The sequence below is a fragment of the Mesoplodon mirus genome, assembly GCF_964341445.2.
Source record: "Mesoplodon mirus genome assembly, chromosome: 3".
Taxonomy (NCBI): domain Eukaryota; kingdom Metazoa; phylum Chordata; class Mammalia; order Artiodactyla; family Ziphiidae; genus Mesoplodon; species Mesoplodon mirus.
In genome coordinates this window covers 103,803,594-103,825,304 of record NC_138978.1, presented here as the reverse complement: position 1 = coordinate 103,825,304, position 21,711 = coordinate 103,803,594, and the positions used below count along the sequence as shown (strand labels likewise).

The 21,711-nt window shown below is 49.1% G+C and overlaps 1 protein-coding gene across 1 annotated transcript; it reads right to left on the bottom strand.

Moving 5' to 3' along the window:
- Positions 1–14,638: 14,638 nt before the first annotated feature.
- Positions 14,639–19,056, bottom strand: PROK1 (prokineticin 1; the record flags this gene model as incomplete). The annotated part of the gene is given in 4 exon segments (XM_082614366.1): positions 14,639–14,758; positions 16,291–16,299; positions 16,303–16,416; positions 18,985–19,056. Coding segments are annotated over 4 exon segments (315 nt in total).
- Between the last annotated feature and the right edge of the window lie 2,655 nt (positions 19,057–21,711).

The following is a 21,711-nucleotide window of genomic DNA, read 5'->3' as shown; positions in this document are numbered from 1 at the left end:
ACTCATCAAGAAAAAGAGGGAGAGGACTCAAATCAATAAAATGAAAAATGAGAAATTACAACAGACACCACAGAAATACAAAGCATCCTAAGAGACTACTACAAGCAACTCTATGCCAACAAAATGGACAACCTGGAAGAAATGGACAAATTCTTAGAAAGGTATAACCTTCCAAGACTGAACCAGGAAGCAATAGAAAATATGAACAGACTAATCACAAGTAATGAAATTGAAACTGTGATTTACAATCTTCCAACAAACAAAAGTCCAGGACCAGATGGCTTCACAGATGAATTCTATCAAACATTTAGAGAAGAGCTAACACCCATCCTTTTCAAACTCTTCCAAAAAATTGCAGAGGAAGGCACACTCCCAAACTCATTCTATGAGGCCACCATCACCCTGATACCAAAACCAGACAAAGATACTACAAAAAAAGAAAATTACAGACCAATATCACTGATGAATATAGATGCAAAAATCCTCAACAAAATACTAGCAAATACAATCCAACAACACATTAAAAGGATCATACACCATGATCAAGTGGGATTTATCCCAGGGATGCAAGGATTCTTCAATATAAGCAAATCAATCCATGTGATACACAATATTAACAACTTGAAGAATAAAAACCATATGATCATCTCAACAGATGCAGAAAAAGCTTTTGACAACATTCAACACCCATTTATGATAAAAACTCTCCAGAAAGTGAGCATAGAGGGAACCTACCTCAACATAATAAAGGCCACATATCACAAACCCACAGCAACATCATTCTCAATGGTGAAAAACTGAAAGCATTTCCTCTAAGATCAGGAACAAGACAAGGATGTCCACTCTCACCACTATTATTCAACATAGCTTTGGAAGTCCTAGACACAGCAATCAGAGAAGAAAAAGAAATAAAAGGAATACAAATTGGAAAAGAAGAAGTAAAACTGTCACTGTTTCCAGATGACATGATACTATACATAGAGAATCCTAAAGATGCCACCAGAAAACTAGTAGAGGGAATCAATGAATTGGTAAAGTTGCAGGATACAAAAATAATGCACAGAAATCTCTTGCATTCCTATATACTAATGATAAAAAATCTGAAAGACAAATTAAGGAAACACTCCCATTTACCACTGCAACAAAAGGAATAAAATACCTAGGAATAAACCTACCTAGGGAGACAAACACCTATATGCAGAAAACTATAAGACACTGATGAAAGAAATTAAAGATGATACCAACAGATGGAGAGATATACCACGTTCTTGGATTGGAAGAATCAATATTGTGAAAATGACTATACTACCCAAAGCAATCTACAGATTCACTGCAATCCCTATCAAATTACCAATGGCACTTTTTACAGAACTAGAAAAAAAACTTAAAATTTGTATGGAGACACAAAAGACCCCGAATAACCAAAACAGTCTTGAGGGAAAAAAATGGAGCTGGAGGAATCAGACTCCCTGACTTCAGACCTTACTACAAAGCTACAGTAATCAAGACAATGTGGTACTGGCACAAAAACAGAAATACAGATCAATGGAACAAGATAGAAAGCCCAGAGATAAACCCATGCACCTATGGTCAACTAATCTATGACAAAGGAGGCAAGGATATACAATGGAGAAAAGACAGTCTCTTCAATAAGTGGTGCTGGGAAAACTGGACAGCTACATGTAAAAGAATGAAATTAGAACACTCCCTAACACCATACACAAAAATAAACTGAAACTGGATTAGAGACCTAAATGTAACACCGGACATTATAAAACTCTTAGAGGAAAACATAGGAAGAACAATCTTTGACATAAATCACAGCAAGATCCTTTTTGACCCACCTCCTAGAGAAGTGGAAATAAAAACAAAAATAAACAAATGGGACCTAATGAAACTTAAAAGCTTTTGCACAGCAAAGGAAACCATAAACAAGATGAAAAGACAACCCTCAGAATGAGAGAAAATATTTGCAAACAAAGCAACTGACAAAGGATTAATCTCCAAAATATACAGGCAACACATGCAGCTCAATATCAAAAAAACAAACAACCCAATCCAAAAATGGGCAGAAGACCTAAATAGACATTTCTCCAAAGAAGATATACAGACTGCCAACAGCCACATGAAAGGATGCTCAACATCACTAATCATTAGAGAAATGCAAATCAAAAGTACAATGAGGTATCACCTCACACGGGTCAAATGGCCATCATCAAAAAATCTACAAACAGTAAATGCTGGAGAGGGTGTGGAGAAAAGGGAACCCTCTTGCACTGTTGGTGGGAATGTAAATTAATACAGCCACTATGGAGAACAGTATGAAGGTCCCTTAAAAAACTAAAAATAGAACTACCATACAACCCAGCAATCCCACTACTGGGCATATACCATATACCCTGAGAAAACCATAACTCAAAAAGAGTCATATACCACAATGTTCATTGCAGCTTTATTTGCAGTAGCCAGGACATGGAAGCAACCTAAGTGTCCATCGACAGATAAATGAATAAAGAAAATGAGGCACATATATACAGTGGAATATTACTCAGCCATAAAAAGAAACGAAATTGAGTTATTTGTAGTGAGGTGGATGGACCTAGAGTCTGTCATACAGAGTGAAGTAAGTCAGAAAGAGAAAAACAAATACCATATGCTAACACATATATATGGAATCTATTTTTTCTATAAAAAAATGGTTCTGAAGAACCTAGGGGCAGGACAGGAATAAAAACGTAGACGTAGAGAATGGACTTGAGGACACAGGGAGGGGGAACGGTAAGCTGGGACGAAGTGAGAGAGTGGCATGGACATATATACACTACCAAATGTAAAACAGATAGCTAGTGGGAAGCAGCCACATAGCGCACGGAGATCAGCTCGGTGCTTTGTGTCCACCTAGACGGGTGGGATAGGGAGGTTGGGAGGGAGACGTAAGAGGGAGGAGATATGGGGATATATGTATATGTATAGCTGATTCACTTTGTTATACAGCAGAAACTAACACACCACTGTAAAGCAATTATACTGCAATAAAGATGTTAAAAAATAAATAAATAAAAAATAAACCACTACAGACAGCTGGCTACCACTCCCACTAGTTAGTGCCACTGTGGGAACCCAATGGGATGCCACAGACTTCCCATTTTCTAAGAGATACAGGAAATGCAGCTTTGGGGGGAAATATACGAACTTTTAAATACAGGTGACCATTTATTTTTTACACTGTGCAGACAAAATAAGACAGGTCTGCAGGCAACCACCAGTGTTGGTCTCCACGATGAGCCACTTCACTCACAGGCAGAGCCCAAACTCAAGAAAAGTCTCTGACTCCCGGGCCATGATGGAACCAACCAGTGGTTTCTCCAGCCCGGACCAGCCCAGAACTGGAGCAGGAGGCACAGAGGAGAAAGGATGGGCTGAGCGAAGGGAGTGCAGGATGCCCAAACCTGACAGAATCCACCTGAAGAGGCAGGTCTACAGAGAGTCTGACTTCAGAGCTCACTTTCTTTCTTCGTCAGTCAGATCTTTGCCTGAAGCTACGCACAAAGATTTCTGGCAACCCCTCGTCAATGGGAGGACTGCACAACATCCCACCACACTAAGTAAAGAGGATCTTTTCCTCTGAGATGAATGTGTGTTAAAAATATCAAGTATTAATCACTGGCAGCATTAATTTATAATAATGCTTGTCTCCCTTTCAGCTTCCAAGTGGACACCTGGCGTGACTGCTTTGAAACTGACACACGTTCCAGCGTGGGAATTATAAATAGCCCGAGTTAAAATTTTCACCTTGAAGTGAATAGACTGACTCCATGTGATGGTTTATGCAATGAAGGGACTACATTGGACCCTAAAGTCCTGGGTGGGTCTATTTGAGGTGGTGTTTAAAACGTTAAAAAAAAAAAGAAAGAAAGAAAGAAGAAAGACGGCAATGGTGGACTGGGAGGGAGGGTCCTAGAGTAGCTCTGACCTGCTTCCTCCCTGTGGGAGGTCAGCCTCCCTCCCACCTGGCCCATTTCATGATGGGTCAGAGGAGGGAGGGGACATAGGCTGTCTCATCCCATCTTGACTAAATTCACAGTCCAGTTTCTATCCTCGCTCTTGGTGACTGATTGGTGCAGACACCATCCTTCATTGAAGGGGCACAAAACCCACTTTACATGAACAGAAGGAAAATCCCTCTTCCGGCCTACAGAGCACCGTCAGTGCACGAGGTTCACTGTGCCCAAGGTTTGCACCACCTCATTCTGGGCCCACAAAAACCCTGCGAGGGAAGTCCCAGTGGGAAAGCCATTTCACAGAGGAGGAAACTGAGGTTAAAAATTAGCTGCTTCCCTGAGGTCCTCCAGGTAGCAAGTGGTGGGCAGAGTCAGGATCAGACCAAGAAGAGGGAGTTGCTGGGGTCTCCTTGCTTAATCCCTTTCCATTGTTTTTCAAGCTGCTAAAACCCCAGCTTCCCAGGCCCCCCTTTCCAGGAATTTGGATCCAGCAGCTCTGGGACGGAGCACGGGACTCTGGGTACCTAACGAGCACCCTCAAGTGATGTCCACCACCAAGGAGGGTTGGGCAGCATTGCTGGGGGATCCACCTCATGACAACCCGGTGAGGTGGCAGAAGTCACTGTCCCCAAGTAGCAGAGGTGCAAACAGACTCTGAGAACCCCTGACCCCTCAGGGAGCTGAGTTGAGAATCTGAAACTTTGGTCCCAATGACACCAGGAGGGACTGGACAACCAGACAGAAGGGGGTGGGGGGACCGAGCACCCCGTGGAGGGGAGAAGGCAGGTAGGAGGTGGGGAAAGCAGCGTCTGGGAAGGAGGGCGGGAGATGCTGGGGGCAGCCTATGGCCCCATTTCTGATTGTTCCCAGCTCCCCGGGAGCTCAGGGCATCCCTGGGGCAACCAGCGAAAGCCTTCCTGGACAACAGACTGCAATCTCCATGGGTCTCTCCTGATCTAGGGCTCCTAGGACGGTGCAGGCTGTCTGGAGGTGTGGTGGCCACAGGAGGCCTTTCCCATGATCAGAGGTGCCCACAGGCCCTAAGGAAAGGAAGGACCAAATACCCTGAGAGCAGACTACTGACAGACCACCACTAAGTGACCTCATAGCTGCCTGTTGTCAGTTAGGGCCCTGGGGCCATCTTGTCCACCGGAGGCTCTTCAGGGAGCCCAGCTGGGGCTCAGTGCCCTGCTGGGACCAAATCCTCCCAAGAGCGTAGTCTCCCCATCCCCTACCCCCTGAGACAATCCTCCCTCTGCCCCTCCCCATGAGGCCTCCCCCGGGCGCCTTCTCAGTGTCCCTCCCTGGAGGCTGGTGAGGCCAGATAAGACATCCCGACCTGCGCTCTCAGATGTGTGATTCCCCTCCCCTCACCTGGGAGTGAGCTGTGGGCTACCTCTGCCCCTGGAGCTCCTTGTGGAGATTCCCGTCCCCAGCAGGTTCCTGGGGCGGGACAACCCCAAGCCGAGGGGCCTGGACCTTATTTTCTGCTGCCCTGATTCCCCAACACCCCCAGCTGACACGGAACATCCCATCCGTTTGGCAGCTCAGACGCGGGTCTCTTTCAGCTGGGCCCCAGAGCGGGGCCTGGGAGCATATGTAGGTCACGTGTTTGCCTCCTAGCGGGGGCCTTGGGGCACCAGTGCTGCCACCTCACCTGCAGGTCTTCCTAGCATCCAGGTGGGGCCCCAGTAGTCCGCCTTCAAGTGATCGAAAATTATAGCCCCTTGGGGGGCCCCCTCTCTTTGTGTTCCTCTTCCCCCTTTGCCACTTGGGTGATTAAGGTTTTCCCAGGGACAGTCGCACCCACTTTGAAATCTAATTCTGGATGGACACAGACCCAGGCCCAGCCTCTACCCCCTTCTCCCTGCCTTCTCTCCTGTCTTGCCCATCCTTGTTTCAATATAAAGGCCACACTCTAGATTGACTGGAGCTTTTCCTAATGGAAAGTAGTCTCTCAGTCCCTTGGGGGAAAAAGTAGAATTTTCATTATATGTTTAATTTATTTCCTCCAAAGTTTGGGGTGACAGACAGGGTAGGGCCACGTTTCTCAGGGGGTGGAGGTGCAGGGAACACCTGCATCAGTCACAGCTGGAGGGGGCTTGTTAAAGGCTCCACTGAATCTGGGTCTCTGGAGGTAACCCAGGAACCAGCATTTAACATCATCCTTTGGGCTTCTGTGTACACTGAGGTTTGGAAACTGCAGGTCTACGGGGTGAATGACATTTCCTAGTTACTGGGGCCACCAGCCACCGAGATGCCTATCTCAGGGGACACACATGCTTTGGCAGGTTTAATTTGAACACAATCTGAGAAGAGCCAGAATAAAATTCAGGGCCCACTCTCCTTATGCTTTTTCTAGAAAAAAAAATTGAATAATGCAGTATTAAGATCATAGCCCATATTGAGCAAACATTCCATTGGACTTGGAAACAGTGACTCATGTGTATAAGTAGGGTATTAAGAAGCTCTTCGATAAGATTTGTGTATCTGTGTTCCCAAATGGAGTGTTATTGAGCTTTTCCCACATAAGCCTGTGCTTTTATTTTTTTAATTTTTTTATATTTATTTATTTATTTTGGCTGCACCAGATCTTAGTTGCATCACGCGGGATCTTCGCTGTGGCATGCGGAATCATTTTTAGTTGCGGCATGCAAACCCTGAGCTGCTGCATGCAAACTCTGAGTTGTGACATGTGTGCGGGATCTAGTTCCCCGACCAGGTTCGAACCTGGTCCCCTTGCACTGGGAGCACAGGGTCTTACCCACTGGACCACCAGGGAAGTCCCAAACCTGTGCTTTTAAACGACATAATAATAATGGAGCATGATCCGGACAAACGAGGATTTCTTCCTACTGTGTTCGAATTCTGGGGAAGTGAAATGCACCCAAGAGCAGGTTTTTGTTTCTTCCTGTCAGTTTTATGAGTTTACCTCACTGAGGAGATGCCCCAGGTAACACTGGCTTAGTGTGTCAGGCAGAGAGATCTCAGTACTGACTGTCTGAGACGTCTTCATAAATAAACAAAAAAATGTATAAAACACTCCCACAATGCTTCCAAGGGCCAGGGCTATCCTAAGCACTTTGCGTGCACTAACATTTAATCCTCACAGCAACCCTAAGAGGTAGGTACTATTGTTACGTAACCAAACTTGGGCGTCCTTGCCTGTGCTCAGTAAAGCCAGTCTACCGACACCAGTCTACTTCACCAGGTTGTGGTGAAGGAAAGTGCAGTGCTTATTGCAGGGAGTCCGGGCAGTTAAGACTCAAACGATGCAAACTCCCCGGTGGCTTTCAGGGAAAGGTTTTTTTTGTTTGTTTGTTTGTTTGTTTTTTGTGGTAGGCGGGCCTCTCACTGTTGCGGCCTCTCCCGTTGCGGAGCACAGGCTCCGGACGCGCAGGCTCAGCGGCCATGGCTCACGGGCCCAGCCGCTCCGCGGCATGTGGGATCTTCCTGGACCGGGGCACGAACCCGTGTCCCCTGCATCAGCAGGTGGACTCTCAACCACTGCGCCACCAGGGAAGCCCCAGGGAAAGGTTTTTAAAGACAAGGTGAGGGATGGGGGTTGTGGGGTGTGTGATCAGCTCATGGACATTCTTCTGATTGGTTGGTGGTGAGGTAATCAGGGGTCAGCATCATCAGCCTTCCGGTTCCAACAGGTCTGGGGTCTACATGCTTGTGGGCAGCGCACAGTTAACTTCTCCCACCTGCTGGGGGTTTCAGTCTCTGCAGAAGAGCTCAGAGAACATGGCTCAGGATATTATCTCCAGTCCTTGACTTTGTTTAATGGCTAAACTATTATTATTTTGTCTTGCTTGACTGTTTTCCTTTCTGCATTTTCTCACTTCTCTGATTATATTTATTCTCTGGAACTCAGGGAAGGCCTAGGAGGCTAAAGTTTTTGTACAAACAAGAAGCAGGAGGAGGCCATGGGGAGATTTGTCCCGGGAAGGCCCCATAGGATGCTGCTCAGTTACACTATTATTAGTATTGGCATTTTACAGACAGGGAAACTGAAGCAGAGAAGCTTAGTAAATTGCCCACAGTCCCTATCTAATTAGCAGCCTGACCAGGTTTCAAAGTCACACAGTCTTGTGCTGTTAACCACTGTGTCACCCCAGTAGCAGGGTAACTTTGCTACTAATTCCGTGAGATTCGCCAACAGAGCAAAATGCAAAATGACAAGAAAATGTCAAGCTGCCATTTGACAGATTTGTTTACTTGGTCCTCGGGACTTAGTTTCATGACAGAATCTCACAGTCTCTTCTATGCCTTGTCTCTTGTCAGAACTGTGCCCACGACTTCGTACTCATCAGCGTTTCTCTCTGCTTAGGCCCAGTTAATCCTCCTCACTAATCTTCAGCCCCCAAATAGAGGCCCCTCTGTCCTCACTAGGTCGGGAGCTTTTTCCTGCCCAGGATGAGGCAAGGCCCTCCGGGGGCTCTGGTCCCTTTTAAGAACCACACCTCTGTTTTTCCTCCAAGTTGCACTAATATTTAAATGAAATGAAAGTCCCTATGATCCATGGGCAGCGGAGCCTTCCAAGTAGGGGGCTGAGACAAGAAAGAATCTTCTGGATGGAGGACCTCCTGTGGCCTGAGGCCCACACACTGTTCTCTCAGGCTCATGGCTGGCTGCAGGCTCCCATGGGGCCCTTTCTTTATCTTTGAGTGGAAGTCTTCAGTGGCAACTTGCAGAGGTCGAGAGGGGCCTCAGGGGGCCAAGGGGGAAGCCGAGTCTTTGCCCACCTAAAAGTTGTTCTCCGCAGTGATTCTACGGCTTTGAGCTTCTGAGGCTAGGGATGGCCCCCGACCAGGGTTGGAACAAGGAGTGGGTCATATTTCACCCTTATTCCTACCCAGGATCAGCTGTCCGGAGCCTCTGTCCTCTGGCTGTGCAGCTGCTCCAGCCCGGGCCTCCACCATTCAACCCTGAGGACACCAACAGGACTCAGGCACTGCCCTTCCTTCTCCCACGGTGGAGGCTGACCTAGACATGGATGCTTTCTAAGAGCAAGTGCCAACTCGCTGTCTGCAGTGTGTCCTTCGTGTTGATGGATGCGGTGGAGATGGGGGATGCATTTGAGTTGACCGGAAGGATACGTGGAAGTCCCCAGACATCAGAGGAAAGCAGAGCATTCCCCACAGAGGGAGCAGCCTGGGAAAAGACACACGTGGCATCCTCCACAAACTGAGACAGTCCTGAGGCTGGGAAGCCTGGTGGGGAGGGTGAGAGAGACAGGGAGAGGGTGACAGGGCTGGACCACAAGGGACTTTTTGCTCCCTGACAAGACTGGGCTTTCTCCCTTGTTGCTGAGAAGCCATTGGGGGAATTTTTCATGGGGAAAGAACCGGGCAAATGCACTGCCTAGAAGGATGACTGGTGGACACACAGGGGTGGATTTTAAGGGGAAACTGGAGGCAGAGAGAATAGGTGGAAGCAGTTGCCCCAGACCACACCAGGCAGGATGAGGGCTCAGACACAGCCACGGCTGGAGGGAGAAGGGGCAGGGTCGAGAGACGTTTAAGAGGTCATAGAAACAGAACTTGGTGGCCAGTTGACAAGGAGCTCAGGAAGAAGGGACAGCAGGAGACAGAAAAGTCTAGACTGCTCTTGAGCTTCAGACTTGATACTAGGGGGCAGTGGAAGCACTAACCATCATGACCAGCAGAGAAAATGAAGATTTGGGGAGAGAGGCAGCTCTTCCTGTGCCATGCCCTGGCGCACACAGACAGGCAAGGGGGGCATCCAGTCATCTTCCTCTGACCTCCATCCACCTCCACTTTCTTAATCCTGGAGAAGCCATGAGAGGAGATGTCTTACAGGAAGATGACACAGGCTTCCAGGAAAGAAGTTTGTAAGGTGGGACCAGACCCAAAGGGGCAATTAAGCATTTATCCTGCGCTCCTTAGGGTGGAAGCCCTCTTTACAGAGGTGGAAACATTGTCCCTCTAAACCTCTGATAGAATCTAACACTTGGGATGTCTGGGGAGTGGTCCCCATCTGCTTTGAGAGGTTTCATCGTTCTGATGCTTCCATCTTTCCCACCTCAGCTCTTCTGTGCCATCCCCACTTTAGCCAATAGATGGCACCAGACTCCACCAGTTGGGAAGGAAGGGTTGCAGCAAATAAGCAGAGGTCAGGCTGTCACTAAAGGGACCCACATCTTGAAGGGCTGCCCATTTACTTCACCTAATTCTACCTCTTAATTCGTCTGGAATATATTCTTATTATGGATATATTATTCTTATAATTTGATTCTTTTTGTAACTATGTTTATGAAGAATATATCCCTGAATATAAAGAATTCTCACAAATATACTTTTCTTAGCCTCCCCAGCCTCCCCTGTGTTCTCTCCAGTCTTCAGGAAAAAAAAGCAGGGAACTGGAGCAGAGACCAATTGTCCATTCCTTGAAATTCTGATACAGAAAGTGAGAATCGGTCCTGTTAGTGTAAAGGGAAGTTTCGACCCATCCATGTGTCTGCAGATCAGCCAGCTCCCTGTGGGGATGGAGAGGGGGGCCCCTCGTGCCTGCAGCCACCCCGCCTCTCCGCTCCCTGCACTGAAGCCTGCAGCGATGCCCCACCCAAGCTGGCTCTGCTTGCAGAGGGTGGCAGGACTGGGAAAGGCCTCACACATAGCATGACCTGGCAGCAGCCAGCAGTTCCTGGAGATCCAAAGGACAGGATGGGCAAACTGGATTCCTGGACGTGGAAAGGAACTCTGTAGCCAGTACCTGAGCCTGAAAGTCAGGTGCAAGGAGACTCACAGACTGGAAGAAGGGGACAAGTCCACAGAGCAGGAGCCAGTATCTGTCAACAGAGCCAAACTGAAGAACACGCCCTGTGTGGGGCACAGGCCCAGCCTGGGTGGGTCCTGCAGTAAAGCCTGTCCTGAGTACACCCTGGGCAGAACTGTGACAGGGTCAAGGGCAAGTAAGGGAAGCCAGGAGCCCCTGGACCTCAGAAACCAGTTTTCTCAGAGGCTTCTGAGAAACACAAGGATACAATGTGTTTTCATGGTTTTTTTTTTAACATCTTTATTGGAGTATAATTGCTTTACAATGGTGTGTTAGTTTCTGCTTTATAACAAAGTGAATCAGTTATACATATACATATGTTCCCATATCTCTTCCCTCTTGCGTCTCCCTCCCTCCCACGCTCCCTATCCCACCCCTCTAGGTGGTCACAAAGCACAGAGCTGATCTCCCTGTGCCATGCAGCTGCTTCCCACTAGCTATCTATTTTACGTTTGGTAGTGTATATATGTCCATGCCACTCTCTCACTTTGTCACAGCTTACCCTTCCCCCTCCTCATATCCTCAAGTCCATTCTCTAGTAGGTCTGTATCTTTATTCCCATCTTGCCCCTAGGTTCTTCATGACCACTTTTTCCCCTTAGATTCCATATATATGTGTTAGTATACGGTATTTGTTTTTCTCTTTCTGACTTACTTCACTCTGTATGACAGACTCTAGGTCCACCGACCTCACTACAAATAACAATTTCATTTCTTTTTATGTCTGAGTAATATTCCATTGTATATATGTGCCACATCTTCTTTATCCATTCATCTCTAGATGGACACTTAGGTTGCTTCCATGTCCTGGCTGTTGTAAATAGAGCTGCAATGAATATTTTGGTGCATGTCTCGTTTTGAATTATGGTTTTCTCAGGGTATATGCCCAGTAGTGTGATTGCTGGGTTGTATGGTAGTTCTATTTTTAGTTTTTTAAGGAACCTCCATACTGTTCTCCATAGTGGCTGTATCAATTTACATTCCCACCAACAGTGCAAGAGGGTTCCCTTTTCTCCACACTTTCTCCAGCATTTACTGTTTGTAGATTTTTTGATGATGGCCATTCTGACCAGTGTGAGATGATATCCCATTATAGTTTTTTTTTTTTTTTTTTTTTTTTTTTTTCCGTACGCGGGCCTCTCACTGTTGTGGCCTCTCCCGTTGCGGAGCACAGGCTCCGGATGCGCAGGCTCAGCGGCCATGGCTCACGGGCCCAGCCGCTCTGCGGCATATGGGATCCTCCCAGACCGGGGCACGAACCCGTATCCCCTGCATCGGCAGGCGGACTCTCAACCACTGCGCCACCAGGGAGGCCCCCATTATAGTTTTGATTTGCATTTCTCTAACGATTAGTGATGTTGAGCATTCTTTCATGTGTTTGTTGGCAATCTGTGTATCTTCTTTGGAGAAATGTCTATTTAGGTCTTCTGCCCATTTTTATATTGGGTTGTTTGTTTTTTTGATATTGAGCTGCATGAGCTGCTTGTAAATTTTGGAGATTAATTCTTTGTCAGTTGCTTCATTTGCAAATATTTTCTCCCATTCTGAGGGTTGTCTTTTCGTCTTGCTTATGGTTTCCTTTGCTGTGCAAAAGCTTTTAAGTTTCATTAGGTCCCATTTGTTTATTTTTGTTTTTATTTCCCTTATTCTAGGAGGTTGGTCAAAAAGGATCTTGCTGTGATTTATGTCATAGAGTGTTCTTCCTATGTTTTCCTCTAAGAGTTTGATTGTGTCTGGCCCTACATTTACATCTTTAATCCATTTTGAGTTTATTTTTGTGTATGGTGTCAAGGAATGTTCTAATTTTATACTTTTACATGTAACTGTCCAGTTTTCCCAGCACCACTTATTGAAGGGCCGTCTTTTCTCCACTGTACATTCCTGCCTCCTTTATCAAAGATAAGGTGACCATATGTGCGTGGGTTTATCTCTGGGCTTTCTATCCTGTTCCACTGATCTATATTTCTGTTTTTGTGCCAGTACCATACTGTCTTGATTACTGTAGTTTTTTAGTATAGTCTGAAGTCAGGGAGCCTGATTCCTCCAGCTCCGTTTTTCTTTCTGAAGATTGCTTTGGATATTTGGGGTCTTTTGTGTTTCCATACAAATTGTGAAATTTTTTGCTCTAGTTCTGTGAAAAATGCCAGTGGTAGTTTGGTAGGGATTGCATTGAATCTGTAGATTGCTTTAGGTAATAGGGTCATTTTCACAATGTTGATTCTTCCAATCCAAGAACATGGTATATCTCTCCATCTATTTGTATCATCTTTAATTTCTTTCATCAGTGTCTTATAATTTTCTGCATACAGGTCTTTTGTCTCCTTAGGTAGGTTTATTCCTAGATATTTTATTCATGTTTTCATCTTATGTGTTGCATTTTCCTAGACTAGGGATTGAGGTGAGAAAGCACCATGGGGATAGTAGCCTGGCACTTAAGGGATATTCCCAGCCCCTTGTTCAGATACAGACTCAGTGCCTCACCAGCCCATCCTTGATATGGACTTTCTCACCCACACACGGTGAACTGAGTGACATCAAGTATTTGACACTAAACAAAAGGGACTAAATTTCAGAAAAGGGAGCTGCCACCATCCTGAGCTCACTAATGGTCTTCCCACCCAGATGCCAGCTCACGGCCCCCTCCTGCATCCAATCCATCTGAACCACACCCTCTCCGCCCAGAGCCCACTGAGCTGCCTCGAGCCCTTCATTAAAAGAGACCCTGAATCCACTTTCTCCAAAAAATTGCCCCAGCTGAGTGGAGGAACTCCAGTCGCATCTCTCTCCTACCTGGACACAGCCCAGTCCTGTCCCCTCCCCACGTCCCCACACCAGTGCAGCAGGAACACCATGGCCACCCGCCCCTTTTTCATGCTTTTATTCGCAACTAGTGGTCAGTGTGCACAGCTTCCGGAATCAGCATGCTGACCTGGGCAAGCCTCGGGCAGGGTCCAGATGTGAGGTGCTGAGTGAGGCTGGTGTTTCAGATGAAATAGAGGCCAGTGATATAACGCCCAGACAAACTGCTTTGAACTTCAGGCAGACCTCACTCTCTAGAGAAGATGACTTATCTAGATGCGGGGCACATGCAGCCTGGCTGTGGTCCTGGATGGTAGTTGCCTCCTGTGTCCGAAATCAGTGATCTGCCTGCCCCACCCCCACTCCTGACCCCTCCCCAAGCTGGCCAGAGGCCTCCTCAAGGTCACAGACCTGCTCTTGACCCTTGGAAGGAGCTGTCGAAGGTAACCCCCTCATTGCCACCTAAAATGTCAACAGCTGGTTTAGACTGAACCACCACTGTCTGCGTTTCATGGGGAGGCAGTAGGACTGGGGGCATCACTGGGTAACTGGTAACTTGCGCTACGAGGGGCCTTAGAGGCCTGCAGATCTGGCCCGGGGGGCAGACCACAGGCTGGCCCCATAGAAGCTGTCTGGAGGCCGACTGACCTCCTGGCTCCCCACACCTTCCTCGAGCTCACCGACAGGCAGAGGAGCACGTGCAGGACGGGGAGAGGCAGGGCGGGCAGACGGAGACATGAGGAAGGAATATGTTCCTGCTACTTGCAGCCCCTCAGGCAGCGTGAGCAGCGCACACAGGCTACTCCCAGGACCACAGCCACCAGCCTGGACCCTGCAGGTCACCCTGTGGCGTGTGTCTCGTGGGTGCACCTGTGTGTGCTAGGGAGGAGGGGGGTAGGTAGGCGGTGTGGAGAGTGGGGATGCGACAGCAGTGGATTGCAGGATTGGGCCACAGGGCAGAAATAAAAGTCCAAGAGAGACCACCCCAGCCTGTGCTCAGGAAGAGGCCCAGTGGGTGTCCGGAGACCAGACAAGCTCCTAAAAGTCGATGTTCTTCAAGTTGGTGGAGCAGCAGTACCTGTCACCCAGGGCTCTGGAGCACAGCAGGCTGGGCAGGCAGGGGCAGGTGTGGTGCTGGCGTTTTCTGAAGAAAGGGACCTGGGGAGAGAAGGGAAGAGGGTGACACCTTCACCAAAGGGAGATGGGCCCCCAGGGCAGGAGCCTCTGGCCGGCCCAGCCCTGGCCAATGTCTCACTGCCACCACCACAGCACAACAAAAACAGTTTTACAGAGGAGGAAACTGAGGCACAGAGTGGCTAAGCAACGTGCCAAAATCACACAGCCAGCTTGTGGAGGAGCCAGGATTTGAACGCAGGCAATCTGGCTGTGACACACTGTGATCAGCCACAGCCCTAAAACCCCACAAGCCTTCCCACTGCCCACCCGGGGCCCCTCGCTGACCCAGCACACGTGATCACTCACAAACTCACACCTACATCCGTAGCTGAATATCACTTATAGCTCACCCATTATACTCTCCACCCCATGTGGGTGCCAGGGATGCAGCTACACAGGACATGGTCCCTGCCTGGTGATTCACACTCAGAGGAGGGCGAAACCACTGAGGCTTCCTCAAAGGGGGTGAATAAGAGAGGTTCAGAGCATAGGTAGTCAGGCAGCCTGGGCTCCAATCCTAGGTCTGCCACCTCCCAGCTCTGTGGCAACTGGCAAGTTATTTAGCTTCTCTGTGCCTCCATTTATTGTTTGTAAAATGGATTAATAATAGAGGCTACCACACATGGTTGTAAAGGGGTTTACATTATAAACCTAAAGAGATTTAAACTTGCAAAGAGCACTTAATACGAAGGGTGGCACATAGTAAGCACTCCACATTAGCTTGTATTACCTCTGCTGCCTGCTTTGGGAATAGAGATCTGCGGCTGAACCCCCTGACACACCCCAAGGCCACGAGGACTGTGCTCTGTCCCGTCTGTCTCCCCCCACCTCCTCACTCCCAGGCAGGCCCTGCCAGGGAGGACCACAGCCGGAGGATGCTCCTGGGTGCAGGTGTGCTCCCCAGAGGGGCTTGAAGGGCGTCTGGAGCACAGGAAGCCCCGGGAAGGGTGTGCAAGCCCACAGTTGCTGCTGCATCCACCTGACGTTTAGAAGCAAAGGCCTTGTGGCCTTTCTGCGCCCTCTGGGCTGGGAGCTCCTGAGGGAGCAAGGCAGGCGCTGGGCACCTGGGGCACAGAAGGGTGAACCTCCTTAAAGTGTGTGCACCAGGGGCCTGGCCAGCCTCACCCTGCCCCTCCCCCACACCAGGCCCTGGCTGGGAGCTCATTTTACAGTCTTCCCGCGTGGTGATCTTGAGGGAAGGATGCTGTGCAGCAAAGGGCATTCAGGAGGCTCTCAGAACTGGAATTCATCAGATCAGCAACAAACTTCAGACATGTCCGTCTACTCCCCTCGTTGTATGCATGAGGTGACTGACGCCCAGGACCCTTCAGCAAATGAGGAGCTGGGGTCCCAGCCCCCAGGTCTAACAGGCTGTGTGATTGGGACCCCACTGCACCCCAGGCCACCCCCAAATCAAGGAAGCAGTGAGATATTCCTCGACTGGAGTCAGAACACTGTGGTCCAGTGCCGGCTCTGGCTCGTGGCCTTGTGCCCTGAGCAGGTGTGAGCAGTACCCTGTGGCCTCAGGGGTAGCACTCCTCTCCTTCCCACCTCAGCGGGGTGCACACCCGCAGCCCACGCAGCCACAGGCTGACTGCGCAGCAGGTGCCCACCCCGCACTGGACGTCCCCCTCGCAGGCTTGTGGGGTGGAAGACAAAAGGGTCGTTAGTGCCCATTAGGCCCATCCCAGAGAAACCAGAAGGGAACGCACATCCAAAAGCCCTTGAGAGAGGTGCTGGGAACAGCACCCAGGCCGCGGCCTCCCAGGACACCTAGGGCAATGCTGCCCCTGCGCCTCTCTCGGCAGGATGCTCGGGGCTCAGCTGGGCAGCAGACCTGGATCTGAGGAACCCCCAAGCTCCTTCGAGGTCACTCGGTAGGGAGGCTGTCCTCTTCTGACGGGTCTAGAGCTTCGGAGATGGAGCTTTTCTAGCACCAGGAGATGCTCAGTGGATGCTGGTGGGATTGAATTAATTCAAATCCTTAGACGGGGGAGGGCCCCAATGGCCTGCACCCCAGGGTGTCAGTGCTGAGTTTCTGTGGATGGGGACCCTCCAGCCCTCACCGGCAGCACTCAGGGTTGGTGCCTCCCCTGCCCATGGTGTCCCCCTCAGTCCTCACAAGAAGCCCAGCCTCATCTGAGGGTCCAGCACCCCTTGACAGCTGTTTCCCCTGGGGCTTCTCTGCTGGCCTGCCTGGCCCCCAGAGAGGGATGGACCCCTCTGGGCTGGGCTCCCAGAGCAGGAGCTAAGTGATCTTCTGGAAGGTGCCGTCTGTAAAGCCACACAAGCCTGCTTTAAACAAAAGCCTGGATTGGGGAAGACAGAACTGAACGGCTCCAGACTCACAGGAGGCCACACTGGAGAAGCACCCAGGCTTTCCACTTCCAGAGAAGCTTTGCGGCTTTTCTGAGCCGAAATTGGGAGCGGGGTTTGGGTTGGCTCTTATTCCGCAGCACAAGGCCATGGAGGGCCCTCTGGCTGCCTGGGGGGCAAGGCAGGAACTGTAAGACCCGCAATGTGCTCGGCCCCAGGAGGAAAGTGGGAGATGCCGGGGCTGCTCGTCACGCAGGAGGTGCAGGTGGCAGTCACCTCGCCACTCCAGTCTCCAGCCTAGTGAGGGCACTTCTCACACACCAGCCGGTCCCTGAAAGCTCAGGGTTAGGGTCGAGAAGACCCCACCTGACTCTTCCACCAGAGAGGTGGGGCATCACTGCCACCCTCTGGGAAGAGGGAACCCCCAGGCCTGAATTTGGGATGGTCACACTCCTGGCAGCAGGGGAGTGCGGGGATGGTAGAACCCAGCCTCTTCCTGAGGGTCAGACTCAGGGCAGCAGCAAGGCCCAGAGCACAGAGGGAACAGTTCTAACTACCTGTGGTCGGGTCTGTCATGTGTGTCCTCTTACCACAGCTTCCTCTCCTTCTGTGCTTTCCAAAGTGTCAAACTGGAGCCTTTACTAGGAAGATATTTCCTCATCTCTCAGACCTGCCTCCCACGCCCCTCCGCTCCCCCATCCCGGGCCAGACTCAGGGTCAACCTGCTGCGCCCGTCCCTCTAGGCGGGGTAACCACGGCTTCTATCCTCTGCTCTTACCCTCCTGATCTTCAAGCTACAGAATAGGAAGACAGCCTTTGGTGGTTTACATTCATTAGGTATAATTCTGCCCTGACAGTTGTATTTATGCTCTGGGTCTACAAAGCATTGGCTTGCCTTTGATACTTGTTCTTCTTTGAAACTCAGTCTTTTTCCTCTAAAAGGGAGAAGAAAGAAATTTCCCTTTCTGTGAACATTAAAATTAATCCAATTCCAGGAATGGTTTGGCCTTTCTCTACATTTCCATTCTCTGTGTAAAAAGTTAGAGGAAGTTGAAACAAAAGTGAATGTCCCTCTTTTTTTTTTTCTAGTGGCTTTTATCTGGAAAACTCTCAGGTAAGACATTACTTTCTGTTTTGATAAGAATTGTCCCACCACCGTCCCAAAATGTGTGCCCATGTGAGGGTAGGTCCAGGTGAAGCCAAACTTCTGAGAGAGAACCACAGTTGGGGTGTCTCGAATACTACGATGTGCCCGTCTGGGTGTGTCCACCGTGGGACCGGATTTCTACTTGTTATCCGACACTTGCTTCTGGGTCATTCAGCCAGATGTTGGCGTCACCCTTATCTTATCAGACCTGGGCACCGAGTGAAAACACATAAACCATAAGGGAAAGAAAGAGTTTCAGGACAGGCTTTCTTTAAGAGTAGAGAAAGCAGAGATCAAACGTACCCAATAGAAGCTAAATAAGGTCGCCGCCTTTAAGTCAACTTGCTACGTAAATTACACTTGACATGTGGTCTAGACCATATATGAAAACCAAAGTTTACACAAAAGATAGATTAGGGGGTGCTAATCCACTTTCTAAAACAGTTCATTATTACACAATAGGAATCTTCTTTTGACCAAAGTTCCAAACTTCAGAATTTGCAATGCTCTCCTAATGCTTTGAGAGCAGAATTTGATTTACACACAGTTTCTCAAAAGCAGAGCCCCTTTAGCAGAGTGAGGTCTAACTAACGTGAAAATTCTGTGAAATGCCTCTCAGAAGTGCTGTCTGGTGGCTGGTTCCCCATGCCCTTGGTTTGCCTCCTGTTCGGTTCCTGGCTTCCAACCCATGCAGACCCTGACGTCCTCCCAAAACCCAGGGAGTAGAGAATATTGGACGAGTTACCCCTGTGATCACGGCACAGTCAGACACAGTCACGAGGAGGAGCATGACTGAGACTCGCGTGGTACCTCTCATGGTCACTTTGGGGTGATGGCAAACACTGCCGGCTCCGCTCAACCTCAAGCCCGCCAGCTGGGAAGGCCAGGCTCTCCCCAGAGATTTATACCGTCCGATCCAGGCTGCCCATGGATATCTGTCTCCTCTATTCTCTCCCTCATCACACTGTTATTCAGATGATCTCAGAGATGGAGACGAGACCTGAATCGCTAAGGACATCAAATCACCATCAAAACCAATAAATGAACCATCGGTGGCAGTGACAGTGGCTCTGACTCTCAGGACGCAGAGATCCAGTCGGCTCCATGCATCGCACCCCACAGTACTCTCTGACTCTGGGACATCCTTCTATTCTGCTTGGGACGGGGTGGGGAGGGCTTTGGCAGTAAATCAAGGGATTTACAGCATCGCCATTTACCCTTCCCTGCGCCAAACCATGTGACAGACGCTCAGGATCATCAGTTCCCTCACACGCAAACCAACAAGAACAATCTAGGCACTTAACTATCTGCTCAGCACGAGCTGGGGGCTGAGAGGACACAGTGGGAAGGCAGTGTCCCTGGTCCCCTAGAAGGTTAAAATTCCAGTGGGGAGACATTAGACAGTGAGAAACCAAGGCCAGGCTTGTGGGGTTGATGTTCCTGAAAAACTCACAAGGAATCGCCCTCTAAGAGGCTCAGGAACCAGAGGGCAGAAGATGAGCCAGGCCACAGGTCCCTGTGGAAAAGCGTGCTTGGGCTGGGCTGCAGCTGAAAGGTACCAGGAGCCACGCGCCTTCCTGTTTTATGTGTTGAGCATGAGAGTGGCCGTATCCAGGGGCGAACAAACACCGTGGATGCAGACGCCAGTCCTGGGGAAGGTGACTGGGCACGGCCCCTCCTGCTGTGTGGGACAGCACCTAGCCCAGATCTCCCCATGCCAGCCGACCCAGAGAGCTCCCAGGACCCTTTATCAGACAATCCCCGCTTCTCTCCACAGTGATAAAATCCATTGGCACCCAAGGTACGTCCCCCAATATGCTAATAGGTGTTATGCACAGAAATACATAAACATAAGATTTCCACAGTTTAAGCTCTGGGAAACACTGATTACACAGTTCAACTAGCTTTTTTACTGAAGGATTTTTCAGAGCCTTTCATATGCTAACAAGCATTTGAAAAACCAAGCAGAGAAATGCAACTTGTAGTTATTTCCTAAACAGATTCATCCACCAAATGCTTTTTTCTTGGAGTGTCTCTGGGGAATAGGGCTCCCACATAGACACGCTGACAGGTATTTATGAGTGCAAAGAGAGGGGACCCAGCACAGCAGCTCAGATAAGACCCCAGAGACAGACTGGGGCGTTGACTTCTTATCCCAGGGTCATTAGTTTTATGACCCTGAGAATAGTGAGAATCTCTCTAAGCCTCAGTTTTCTCATCTACAGCATGGAGTTAAGAGTAGCACTTACATCATGGGGTTTTGTGAGTATTCGTCCATTATTTATTTGTTGACTATATATTTCTTCACAACTACTATATTGAAGGCACCATTCTTGGTGCTGGAAATAGAGCAGTGAACAAAACAAGGTCCCTGCCCTCATGTGGGGGAGACAGGTAATAGACAAATAAACAAATAGATTTGTAATAACATGGGTAGGCTTGTGGAGTGCTATTAAAAAAGAAGGCAGCTTTGTTATATAGCAGAAACTAACACAACATTGTAAAGCAATTATACTTCAATAAAGATGTTAAAAAAAAAAAAGGAAATCAGGGAAGATGACAGAGCGTGACACGGGTGGTACTTTAGATGGGGTGAGGGTCTCTCCAAAAAGACACTTGAGAAGCCTGATGAAGTGAAGGAGTGAGCTGGACAGAGCCTGAGGGGAAGTAGCGGTGCAAAGGCCCTGTGGCAGGCCCTTCTTGGCCAGTTCCAGGAGCAATCAGGAGCGTGGTGAACAGGGGGAGGGAGAGGAGGGGATGTTGTTGAAGCAGGAGCCAGGGGTCATGCCATACCAGCCTTGTAGGACATGGTAGGGGCCTGACAGCAAGTGTGACGCGTGCCCTTGGAGTGTCTGGAGCAGAGGAGGGTCAGGAAGTGATTTACACTTTGAAGGATCTCTCTGGCTGCTTTTGGAGAATTAAGTGAGATGATGCTTGTGAAGTTCTCAGCACAATGCTTGACACACAGCAGCATTTGCAACTATTGGCAATTTCTATTGTAAAAAGATGGGCCTGTCTGCCTTCATATGAAATTTTCCTGCAAGGTGAGAATCAAAATGACAAGTGTCTACAGCCCATCCATACACCGTGGCACTGAGCCAGGCACACGACAGGAGAACCAAGACATCACCACCTGCCAGCAACTTACCGAGGGAGAAGGCGGCATGGTGCCGGGCACTGGGAGGGGGCACAGAGGCAGCCCTGCGTGCTTGGGACGCCCCGCACAGACTGCCCACCTCACACAGGTCACATCCCAAGAGACAATGTTAGATGACAGCGATTCTCAGGCTAACACCCCCATTCCGCCCTCACCTCCCATTCTCACCCCCTCCCTCGTTCCCCACAACCCCCCAAACTAATTATCCCACACAATGGCGTGAAGAATGGTAGCAAGAAATACCGCTGCAAACAGGACCAATAACATTGATTGAAAGCACTTTATTTCTCTCGAATACTGGTGCTTGAGGAAAAG